A 12,244-nucleotide genomic window follows, 5' to 3' on the forward strand; every position below is an offset into this window, starting at 1 on the left:
GGGAGACCTAATTAAAGCTACTTTGTAACCCTGAGAGTCTCTGGATATTATTCCTTTACAATCTTTTTCTCCAGGGTCAGCACTCATTAAGTTGTTTATAAGTATACATATTGGGGTTTTAGTTGCAGAGTTTCCAAATAAAGAAGTAAACTTCCCATTTATGAGTTAGCACCAGAAATATTTCACCAATTATTTATTCCTTTGCTTCCCAAGAATGAACTCCCAACATACATTAACAAACTGAAGAAAAGGGACAGTGATTTATTTAGACAAATACTCACTAGTTATTGATTGACAAATACTAGTAGGAATTTTTTATGTATAGTACCTTATCAATTGTTGCTGCTTAATTAGTAGTTAATTACTGATTATCAATTTGTTCATCTTATTTTTTAACACATATTTATTTTAAGGAATACTTTCTAATTTGCTTACCTGACAGTATCTGTTTGGCTGTTATTTTCTGATTTGGACCTAAATGAAAGTGAAAATAATACTTCTAAGTTAATACTTTAAAAATCCATAACAGGAGTTCCTGTTGTGGCTCAGCAGTTAACCAACCCAAGTAGCATCCATGAGTATACGGGTTTGATCCCTGGCTTTGCTCAGTGGGTTAAGGATCTGGCATTGCCCTGAGCTGTGGTGTAGGTCACAGACATGGCTCAGATCCTGCATTGCTGTGGCTCTGGTGTAGGCTGGTGGCTATAGCTCCGATTAGCTCCCAAGCCTGGGAACCTCCATATGCCCGGGGTGCCAGCCCTAAAAGACAAAAAGACTAAAAAAAAAATAAAAATTAAAAAATCCATAACAAATGAATGCCAGTTCATTTTACAACCTGTGTTAAATAACTCTTTTATACCGCTAATCACCACTAATGAATCATTTCAAAAGATTACTAAACTTCAGTTTACAAATAAGTAACATTCTTATTTATACATATTCCATGTCCATAAGGAATATAAATTTCAAATTCCCAACGAGAAAGGGGAGCAAGAAAACAGATTTGTTTTTCTCCTTATCACTTCCCAGCACAGAATATATGCTTGATGTTGAATGCCTGATTCTGGCCTTTTAGGTTCTAACCTAATGTTTCACTCACTGACAAATTACTGCAGGTCATGATTTAAAACCCTTACCAACTTCTAAACAATCAAACAGACTGGGCTGACAGGGTAATTTCCATCTCCTATTCCACACATAGATAAATGGTGGGGAAAAAAACACAAAATGACAATTTAAGGGAAGAAAGGGACTTTTCTAATGATAGCTTGAAAAAAAAAAAAAAGAGTAAGCTGAAAGCATAAAAGGTAAATGGGTAAATAGGAACTCCAGAGGTAGGGGAATCAATTAAACACATCAGTTTATAAGGAGTGGAGACCACCTGGAAAACTGGAGCTGATGCCCTCCTCTAACTTTGGATGCTATGAAAGGCTATACTACCTAAGTGGGGGAAGTAAAAGCTGTTGTCATGAGCCTTAGGGATGCTTTGGGGAAACTGCTTCAGAAGTATAGATGGAAAAGGATCACCTACAGTCACAGGAATGCCAGATGCTTAAAATGGTTTAGGGATATGGATGAGAATATCACATACAGAAACAGGAATCTTAAGCCTTTTTCTGTACAGGTTCAGGATACTAATTCATGCTTCCTATGCATTCTAGGTCTCCATGTGTAACAAGCACTGCTAACGTATGACTTAGGAGGTAAAACATAAAATAATCTTGAGAAGGAGGATTCTTCAAAGCAGAACATGCAGAATTCTCATGAAACAATCATTGATGCTTAAGATGGCCTTACAAGCAAATAAAAAAGCGAGTATGAGGTAATGTCCACAGCCAGAGTAAACTAAAAAATTCATAAACTAACAATTATAGGTAACAGAAAAACTTCATAAAAAATATGTTTAGGATTTCCATAGAGATCAATAAGGGAACAGAATTCATTAAATAAGAAATGACAGGATGAGACTGGCCAAGATGACAGAATAAAGACATGTTGAGCTTACCTCCTCTCGCAGGCACACCAAAATCCCAACTACTTTCAGAACAACCATTGATGAAAAGGACTGGGACATACCTGAAAAGATTTTCTACAAGCAAAAATATAAAAAAGGAACCACAGCAAAATAGGTAGCAGTGGCAGAGTCACAATATAGTCAAGACCGTATTCCCCCGGTGGGTGACCCACAAATGGGAAAATAATTACAACTGCAGGGTTCTCCTCAAGGAGTGAGGTGCCTGAGCCCCACATCAGGATTCCCAGCCCAGGAGTCTTGTGCTGGGAAGATAAGCCCCCATAATATTTGGCTGAAGGCCAACAGGGCTCACTTTCAAGAGAACCAGATGGCTATGGGAAGTAGATTCCACTCCCAAGGGCACACAGAATCTCACACACTCCATGACGCAGGGCAGAAGCAGTGACTTGAATGGAGCCTGGGTCAGACCCACTGGCTGACCTTGGAGAGACTCCCAGAGAGGCAAGAGACCACTGGAGCTCTCTTTGGGGATGGGCACTGCAGCAGCCATTTTTGGGAGCTCATTCTACCTCAAGGACACCATTGCCAGCAGGTACCATTGTGGAATCCTCCTTCTAGCCTATGAGCTCCTGGACTAGTCCCACCCCTGCCTACTTCCTAAAGACACCAGTACTGGGACACCTCAGAGCAAACAAATAACTGGACAGGGACATAGCTTCACCCACTATAAGTCAGGCTGCCTTAAGACTCCCTGGCCCACAGCCACACTTGGACATGGCCCTGCTCACCAGAGTGTCCTGGACCTGGCCCCATACACCAATGGACAGTACCAGACCCAGGACCCCCAAGGTTCTGCAACTGAGACTCTAAGATCCATAAGCAGGCAAGCACCAGCCCCAGAATCCCTGGCCCCACCCACTAGTGAGACTGCCCTAGATTCAGGACCAGCCTCACCCACCAGCAGGTGGACACCAGGTCCAGGACACCTGCAGCCCCACAGCCCATGGACCCATCTGATAGCAGTCCAGCATCAGCTCTGGGATCAGCTGAGCCCTCTCCCTCCCCCCACTAGCAGGCTAATACAAGCATCAGGATGCCCTGAGCCTTGTAGCCAGCTGTGTCAGGAACCAGCCCCATTCACCAGTGGTGTGACACCAGCTCTGGGACCCCTGGGCACTGCAGGCAGACCCCATGATCCAGCTGTGCCTGCCAGTGGGGCAGCACTAGGCACAAGAACTAGCTTCACTCACTGGTGGGTGAGCAACATCCCAAGGATCTCTTGGACCCCAATTCTACACACAAGTGAGCCAACTCTAGCCTCATTCCCCCACCAAGGTTTCATAGCCAGCTGTCTTGTGACCTGGCCCTGACCATTAGAGCCTGCAGCTTCCATGCAAGCATGCAAGGCAAACATGGCAATCAAGTGGTCCAGAGACCAGACAAACCTACAAAACCACCCACAACAGAAGGACCCACATAGCCCACATGGGGGGTGCCCCAAGAACATATAACTCTGGTGACAAGAGGAGAGTATGCTGCTGGGATACATAGGACATCTACAAAAGGCCACTTCTTCAAGATTGGAAACATAACCAACACATCAAATACACAGAAATAAAAAATAGCAAGTTAGGAAAAATGAAGCAACAGAGGAACAAATTCTAAACAAAGCACAAAGCTAAAACTCAGAACTAAGTGAAGTGGAGATAGGCAATCTACCTGGGAAAGAGTTTAAGGTAATGACCATAAAGATGATCAAAGAACTTAGGAGAAGTTAAATTGCAGCAATACTCATTTGATCTACCTCCTAAAGTAATGAAAATAAAAACAAAATTAAACAAATGGGACCTAATTAAACTTGAAAGCTTTTGCAAAGGAAGCCATTAACAAAATGAAAAGACAATCCATAAAATTGGGGAAAAACATCTTTGCCAGCAAAGCAACTGACAAAGGATTAATCTCCAAAACATACAAAACAAACACCTCATACAGCTTTATATCAAAAAAACCCCAAACAACCCAATTAAAAAATGGTCAGGTTCAAACAGATATTTCTTCAAATAAGACAGACAGAATGCCAAAAAGCACATAAAAAGATGCTCAGTATCACTAATTATTAGAGAAATGCAAATCAAAACTACCATAAGGTATTACCTCACACCAATCATAATGGACATCATCAAAAAGTTTAAAAATAGTAGGAGTTCCCGTCGTGGCGCAGTGGTTAACGAATACGACTAGGAACCATGAGGTTGCGGGTTCGGTCCCTGCCCTTGCTCAGTGGGTTGACGATCCGGCGTTGCCGTGAGCTGTGGTGTAGGTTGCAGATGCGGCTCGGATCCTGCGTTGCTGTGGCTCTGGCGTAGGCCGGTGGCTACAGCTCCGATTCGACCTCTAGCCTGGGAACCTCCATATGCCGTGGGAGCGGCCCAAAGAAATAGCAAAAAGACAAAAAAAAAAAAAAAAAAAAAAAGTTTAAAAATAGTAAATTCTGGAAAGGGTGTGGAGAAAAGGGAACCTTCCTACACTGCTGGTGGGAATACAAGCTGGGGCAATCCCTATGGGGAACAGTATGGAGTTTCCTGAAAAAAACAAAAAACAAATATGGAACTACCATATTCTCCAGCAATCCTACTCCTGGGTATATATCCAGAGAAAACCATAATTTTTTTTTTTGTCTTTTTGCCTTTTCTAGGGCCACACCCACGGCATATGGATGTTCCCAGACTAGGAGTCTAGTTGGAGCTGTAGCTGCCAAGCCTAATGCCAGAGCCAGAGCAACACGGGATCCAAGCCACGTCTGCAACCTACACCACAGCTCATGGCAATGCCGGGTCCTTAACCCACTGAGCAAGGCCAGGGATCGAACCTGCAACTTTATCGTTCTCAGTCGGATTCATTAACCACTGAGCCATGATGGGAACTCCAGAGAAAAACATAATTTTAAAAGATACATGCACCCCAATGTTTATAGGAGCACTACTTACAATAGCCAAGACATAGAAACAACTTAAATGTTCATCAACAAAGGAATGAATAAAGAAGATGTGGTACATATATACAATGGAATATTACTTGGCCAGAAAAAGAATCAAATAATGCCATTTGCAGCAATATGGATGGACTTAGGAATTATCATACTAAGTGAAGTATGTCAGATGAAGGCAGATTATGAGATCACTGATACATGGAATCTAATAAAAATGATACAAAAGAACTTACAAAGCAGAAACAGACTCAAAATTTTGAAACCAAACTTATGGTTATCAAAGGGGATATTTTGATGGAGAGGGATAAATTAGGGGATTGGAGTTGACAAATACACACCACTATTTATTAAATGGATGAGTAACAAGGACCTACTTATAGCATAGGGAAATTTACTCAATATCATGTAATAATCTATATGAGAAAAGAATCTGAAAAATAATAGATAAATGTATATGTTTAACTGATTTACTTTGCTGTATGCCTGAAATTAGCACAACTTTTTAAACCAACTACATTCCAATAAATGTTTTAAAAAAGCAAACAGAAAAAAATGCAGTTATGATTAAAAAAAAAACAAAAAACCTCAGGAAAAGGAAAGGATGGGATGAATAGAGCGAGAAATTAGAAATTTTAAACAAAGAGAGTTGGAAAATATATAGAACAACCAAACAGAGATGAAAAACATAATAACTGAAATGAAAAATACACCAAAAGGAATCAACAGGAGAGTAAATGATACAGAAGAATGGATCAGCAAGTTGGAAGAAAGAGTAGTGGAAATCACTGAGGCTGAACAGAAAAAAGAATAAAAAGAAATGAGGAAAGTTAAAGAAGCCTGTTGGACAACATCAAAGGACATGTTGACATTCCCAATATAGAGGTCCCAGAAGGAGAAGAGAAAGAGAAAGGGGCAGAGAACATATTTGAAGACATAAGAGCTAAAAACTTCTCTAGCACGGGAAAGGAAATAGACATCCAGGTACAGGAATTACAGACAGGGTGCTTCAACATCAGACATATGTTTATTAAAACTCCGGAGGCTGGGAATTATAAGATCAAGGTGTCAGCAAATCTGGTTCCCGGTGGGAACCTATTTCGTGGCTTGCAAATGTCTGCCTTCTTGCTGTGTTTTCACATGGTGGAGAGAGAGGAGCTCTGATCTTCCTTTCTTATAAGAACATTAATCCCCTCATGGGAATCCCACCTTCATGAACGCATCTAAACCCAAATGTCCCACCTCCTAATATCATCAAGTTGAGGGACAGGGCTTCAACATATGAATCTGGGTAGGGAGGACATTTGATCTATAATACTACTTAACAACTAATTCTAAAACTTAGTACCTCAAAACATTTATTAACATTCTTGGTTCTGTGAGTTGACTGGGATCGACTGGGTAGTTCTCATTTGGAGTGTCTCATGCAATTGTAGTCATGTGTCAGCTGAATATCCAAGATGCCTGGATGTTCACATGCTGACAGATAATGACAACTATCGGCTGGGAGCTCAGTTGGAGCTGTCAACCAAAGTGCCTATGCGTACCTTCTCCATGTGACTGGAGCATCCTGCCATGTGGCAGCTGGATTCCAAGATAGAGAGATGCAAGAGCAAGCATTCCAAAAGGCCCAGGTAACACATGACCTCTATATTACATAGACATTGGTAATTAGATACAGAATTTTAGAGAGATTCAGCTCCTTCTTTCAGTAAGAATATTTCTTAGGTAGTTCTGTGTACTTCCAGTGCAAGGGGCATAATATCTGATTGTTCATCTTTTATGATAATATCCACTGGCCATCAAATGTCTAGATAAAGTAATTCACCAAGGGTTTAAAAGTCTGCATGTTTCTAAGATCATTCTATCTACTGCACAAGTTCTCTTAAAAAGGAATAAAAGTCAGAGTTATGTGCAGCTTTATGAAATTGGCAATCAAAACCAAGTCCTAATGATATAAAATTTTACTGAGTACCTCATCTTGTTTTGATCATTTTAATAGTCTATAAAAATAAGTAAGTTCAAAGGGAAGAAAAAAATAGTTTTGGCATACTCTTTCATAGATACTATTCAAGTACTTCAAAAAGAACCTCATTGAAGATGGAGAAGTAGTAGAATGTGAGGCTCACCTACTCCAACAAATACATTGAGAATGCATCTACATGTGGAACTATTCACACTGAAATTTTGCCAAACACTGGCAAAAGACCTCGGGATTATGATAGAGCAAGAAAAACTTCATGAAACCATATAGGACAAAAGAAAGAAGAAAAACAGAGAAAAGAAGTAAGATGGGACCTTGACCCGTAGGAGGAAGCTAAAAAGAGGAAAAGCTCCTGCACCCTGGGAAGCTCCCCTACCAGCAAGGAGGTCAGCTGGGACAGAGGAGTACTGGAGGAGAACACAGCAATTGGTGTGAAGCAGTTAAAATGGAAACAATCCTCCACAAGGTTTTCATTGAATTTCTGAATTCAATGAAATTTCTGAATTCAATAAAATTGAATTTCTGAATTCAGTGAATTTCTGAATTCAATGAAACTCAATGCTACGGCAAGGCCAGTGCAATGTTTGCTTATGCCAGCAAGTGCCAGCAACTAAAACTCTGGCCTTAGAGACCAGACTCAAGGAGAGAGCTGGGGCTGACTTCAAGGGAAAAAACTGGGGTTGGTGGCTCAGAAACAGCTTGCAGGGACTAGAGTATAGGGCAACCACGTTTGAGGGCGTAGGCTAGGGCAACCGAGTTGGGCTTAGAGGATAGGTACCATCGTTTGGGGGTGCTAGAGGGGAGGGGTGGGATCCATCACCACAGCCTGTTTCCCTGTGTGCCTCTCAGGCTCAGGACAGTGCTTCAGCTATGGAAGCCACCCAGCAGCTGCTGCCAAGCAATAGTTGGGGAGCAGCCCAGCTCTTAGAACTACAGAGAAGTCAGAGCAGTAGAGTAACTGCCCCTGGGGAATAACACAAGCTCTGCTTTTGGCTCTGCCCAGCAAGGGCTCTCCCCAGGGCACTGTTCCACCCCAAAAAAGCCTTGAGAGGCTGCTGCTCTCAGGCACGTTCCCTGGGGGAGCTGCAAACTGACCAACAGGGAAAAAGCACAAGCTTCGCAGCTAAGAGGGAGATACTAGAAGGGGATTGCAGCTGTAAATTCAACAGTTTAGTTTATAAGAGAAACAAGAAAAATATTAATGTTTGTTTATTTCCAATGGTGGGCAGATGGTTGTTTGTCACTTTATTCTGCTTTTTTTTAAATTATTTTTAGATAAAAATATGCTATACGGTAGATTATATTTGCCTTCTGAAGACTTTACCCAGAGAATATTTTCTTGCCTGAGGCAAACTGAAGTATTTCACTTGTGATAAGTCTCATAAATCTGCATTCTAAATAAATACTTCTGATACTTCTCCTGTAGGTGACACAGATCATACTTTGAGAACCACTAGACATTTGAAAGCAATAGATTTTAGATTTTAGATCTTCCTCTCTCAATTACCAAGGCAATGACATTGGCAAGTTATTAAAACAAACATTCCCAAATATTTGCATCTTTAAAATAAGGATATTTAAAACTATTCCAAACAATGAAATGAGACATTGATGTTGCATTCAAAATTCCTGTGAAATGTAAAGTACTGATGCTGCTCATAATATTGCCTTACATATGACTAGATTTAAGTGGTACAAAAGTTTAACTTCAGAAATTCAATGAAAACAAATTCAATTTACTCGTTACTTTGAGATTCCTCTTTCTTGGTGAACCGCTTTTTCAAAGGCTTCCATGAAACAGCTATTATGACTGCTATGGCGAGAACAGGTAAACCAATGTAGACACACAGAAGCAACTTGTTCCTAGCCTTCGCAAAAACTCTTTCCATGATTAAACCTAAAAATAAAAATGCATCAAAAATTCAGAGTAAAAAAGTTAAGCTGTCTACTTTGACTTTCAAGTAACAGCAAATAATTACAATGTTAATTTTTATTGTTATTCAAGGAACATGGAAAAATAATAATAGAATCATAATACTTAAGACTATCTCTATAAATTTTTTTCTGGTCTCTTTAGGGCCACACCTGTGGCACATGGAAGTTCCTGGGCTAGGGGTCAAATTTGAGCTGCAACTGCCAGCCTACAACACAGCCACCACAATGCCAGATGTGAGCCGCATCCACAAACTAAGCTTGAGGCAACACCAGATCCTTAACCCACTGAGCAAGGCCAGGTATGGAACCCACATCCTCATGGATATTAGTTAGGTTCTTAAGCCACTGAGTCATGACGGGAACTCCTAAACTTTCATTCTAAAATAATTAGATATTGAGTTCCAGAAAGTTCCGACATATTTTACATTATACAGAAGCTACAGCAAAATCTTACTGTAAGTGGGGCTACAAAACTTCAATGATAATTTAGGGTTATGTAATTATAAGATTATCCAACAAGCTTGCATTGTTATAAGGTGCATTATCAACAGAACCACTGTATCTGTGCATCTCATTTTTCTTTTTTAGATAGTTGGCTCTTTGACATTAGGGATCTGTTTTTATATATGGAGCCACTGCAATGCTACTAAGATGTCACTGGCATAAAATATAGGAGACTTGATTCCTAACCTCAGTTCTGCAAAATAGTTATCACCAAGTATTCTTTAAACCCCATGAGGAATGAGACTTTATTCTGCTTGCTGTACATGCCACTGTTCCATATGATGAACACCTGTATATATTAGGATTTCAATAAATATTTGCTAAAACAATGAATGAATGAATAACAGAAACCAAAGTCATGGTGAGCAAAAACAATATTGTTTTAGCATCCCTTCTGTCATCACTTTAGCAGCAATTAATAGATTTTTGTCATTAAAGGTGTAAACGTCTTCAGAGTAAAAACATATCTTTGATTTCCTTTATTTCAATTGTAATAGAAACATGTTAACAGTGCTAGGCACAGGTGTGTTGGTCTTACAGAGGTGAGATCACAGGATCAATCAAAAATGGGGGGAAAGGTTGAAAGATAGTTTAAAGGAGAAAGTCAGACATAATCTAGTAAAATTTTTTAAGACACAGCTTCAATTATATGCAAAAGTTAATATTAGAAAAAAAGCAAGATTAAGAAGCCAAATTTGGTTTTTATTTCTTGAGGAAGCCTATTTATCTTTTAATTAAAAATATTGGTTTCTTTCTAAGCAGCAAAAATCTCACTTTGTTTTTTTGTGAAAATAAGCAATTTGAGAATTTTATTAACTGGATATGTAAAGAGATAGATACTTGCCTTGTCTCCTAGGCAATCTGGAAGATTCTCTGGATCTTGCTTGGCAATTCGGAGGATGGTAGCCAGGAGAACAATGGCACGTCAACTGGGAAGTACACACCTAGAATAATTTTTTTTCATTCAAATGATCGTTTAAAAATATTTTTTTCACAGAAAGTACAATTATCAGATGGATCATCAAGCTTATGTTTGTATTTTCATCTAATGTAATTTTGTTTATTTGATTTATTTAGAGAGATAAGCCTACAAATCCAATGCTTGGTGTCTTAGCTTAAAGACAGACATGCTAAAGAGAAGGTATAAAGTGAGGTTCACAATATCTGTATCAGGAAAATTTAATACCTTCAAATATTCACCTTAAAATTTAGTGTGCAATTTCAAAAACACATATTTAATTTTTTTTTTTCTTTTTGGCCATGCCCATAACATGCAAAAGTTCCCAGGCCGGGGATCAAACCCACACCATAGTAACAACCTGAGTTGCTCAGTAACAATGCCAGATCCTTAACCCACTGAGCCACTTGGTAACTCCAAAAACACATACTTAAATTCTGATGAGAATGAGACCTTACAGTGATGAGTGGCCAGCTAGTACCAGCTCTCAGGATCATCCCTTTCCATCTCCAAGTTCAGCAAACTTGTGGTAGTCAGAAGTATTTTCACTAACAAATGACTTTACCCTTCCTCAAGCTAGGTGATAAACATTTAAGAACCTAACACTACCTTTAGCCAGGATTAAGTTTCGTTTAATTTGTTAGTTTTTGTTTGTTTGATTTTTAAGCAAATGTTTTTTGTATTCCAAGAAGGCATCAGATACCTAGATATAGCACAACATTAGGATTGATGGTTTCCGTAGTTAATTAATAACAGCAGCTTTATGGTGCTTACTATGAGTGCGTCTCTATTCTGAACATTATACAGATTTACTCATTAAATCCCCATAAATCCCTATAAGGTTGGGACTATTATTATTCCCACTTTACAGATGAATAAACTGCAGCCTAGATATTTAACTTGCCAAAAGCCACATGCCAAGTAAGTGATGGAGCCAGAATTTAAGCCCAAGCAACCTGGCTTCAGTCTCTGCCCTTGACCACTATGCTATGCTACTTCTCAAAATAATAGAAAATATTTCTAAATTTCTAAGATCACAGTTTAAAAACAGGAATCTATTTTCTCTATTCCATGGCTTAAATGTACATGGAGAAACGTATTCTGTTTGGGGGTATCCACTGACCCAGCTTCTGTCAGGTCACATCCATGTTGTTGTGTATGTGTAAATTTGCTCTGAAATATCTCACAGAAGTGATGTTGTCCTTCTCAGGAGACAAATGTTGTCAATTAGTCCTAATACTGTGTTGTTACTTTTGGATCACTTAGTTAAGGTGACGTCTTCCAAGCTTTTCTACTGTAAATAACCATGCTTCCATTTGTAATTAATAAGTTATTTACGAGAAGATACTTGTGAGATTATATAAGTATGTGGGTCCTCATAAAATTTTCACCTGCTAGTTTTAGCATCCATTGATAATTATATAACTCCATTATTCCTTCTACACTGATTATACTGTAAGGAAGAGTTTTCTCATATCTCCATTTATTTATTCAGCTATTGTTATCAGTAACATATTACTGAAATAGTCAAATGATCTTTGACAAGGGTGTCAAGACCACTCAATAGGAAAAGGAGAATTACTTCAGCAAATGGTGCTTGGAAAACAAGATATCCCATGCAAAAGAATAAAGCTGGACACTTATCTCACACAACATATGAAAATTAACTCAAAATGGATTAAATATCTAAATGTAAGATTTAAGACTATAAAACTCCAAGAAGAAAACAGGGGAAAAGTGTTATGGCATTTGACTTCACAATGGTTTCTTGGATATGACTCTAAAAGCACAAGCAACAAAAGTAAAAAATAGACAAATGGGTCTACAACAAAATTACAAACATGTATACACCAAAGAAAACAATCAACAGAGTGAAAAGGCAACCTACAGAAGACTCGCAAA

General features: G+C 39.0%; 1 protein-coding gene across 1 annotated transcript in view; it reads right to left on the minus strand.

Moving 5' to 3' along the window:
• The window catches only part of LOC100525542 (disintegrin and metalloproteinase domain-containing protein 32), a 133,724-nt gene that overhangs the window by 10,703 nt on the left and 110,777 nt on the right, over positions 1 to 12,244 (minus strand). Inside the window, exons 19-21 of the mRNA XM_021075123.1 lie at positions 10,229 to 10,328; positions 8,686 to 8,842; positions 436 to 474 (exon numbers count right to left, since the gene is read on the minus strand). Coding sequence (XP_020930782.1) covers positions 436 to 474; positions 8,686 to 8,842; positions 10,229 to 10,328 — 296 coding nt within the window. The remainder of the gene's footprint in view (positions 1 to 435; positions 475 to 8,685; positions 8,843 to 10,228; positions 10,329 to 12,244) is intronic.

The sequence above is a fragment of the Sus scrofa genome, chromosome 15 (genome assembly GCF_000003025.6).
Source record: "Sus scrofa isolate TJ Tabasco breed Duroc chromosome 15, Sscrofa11.1, whole genome shotgun sequence".
Classification (NCBI taxonomy): domain Eukaryota; kingdom Metazoa; phylum Chordata; class Mammalia; order Artiodactyla; family Suidae; genus Sus; species Sus scrofa.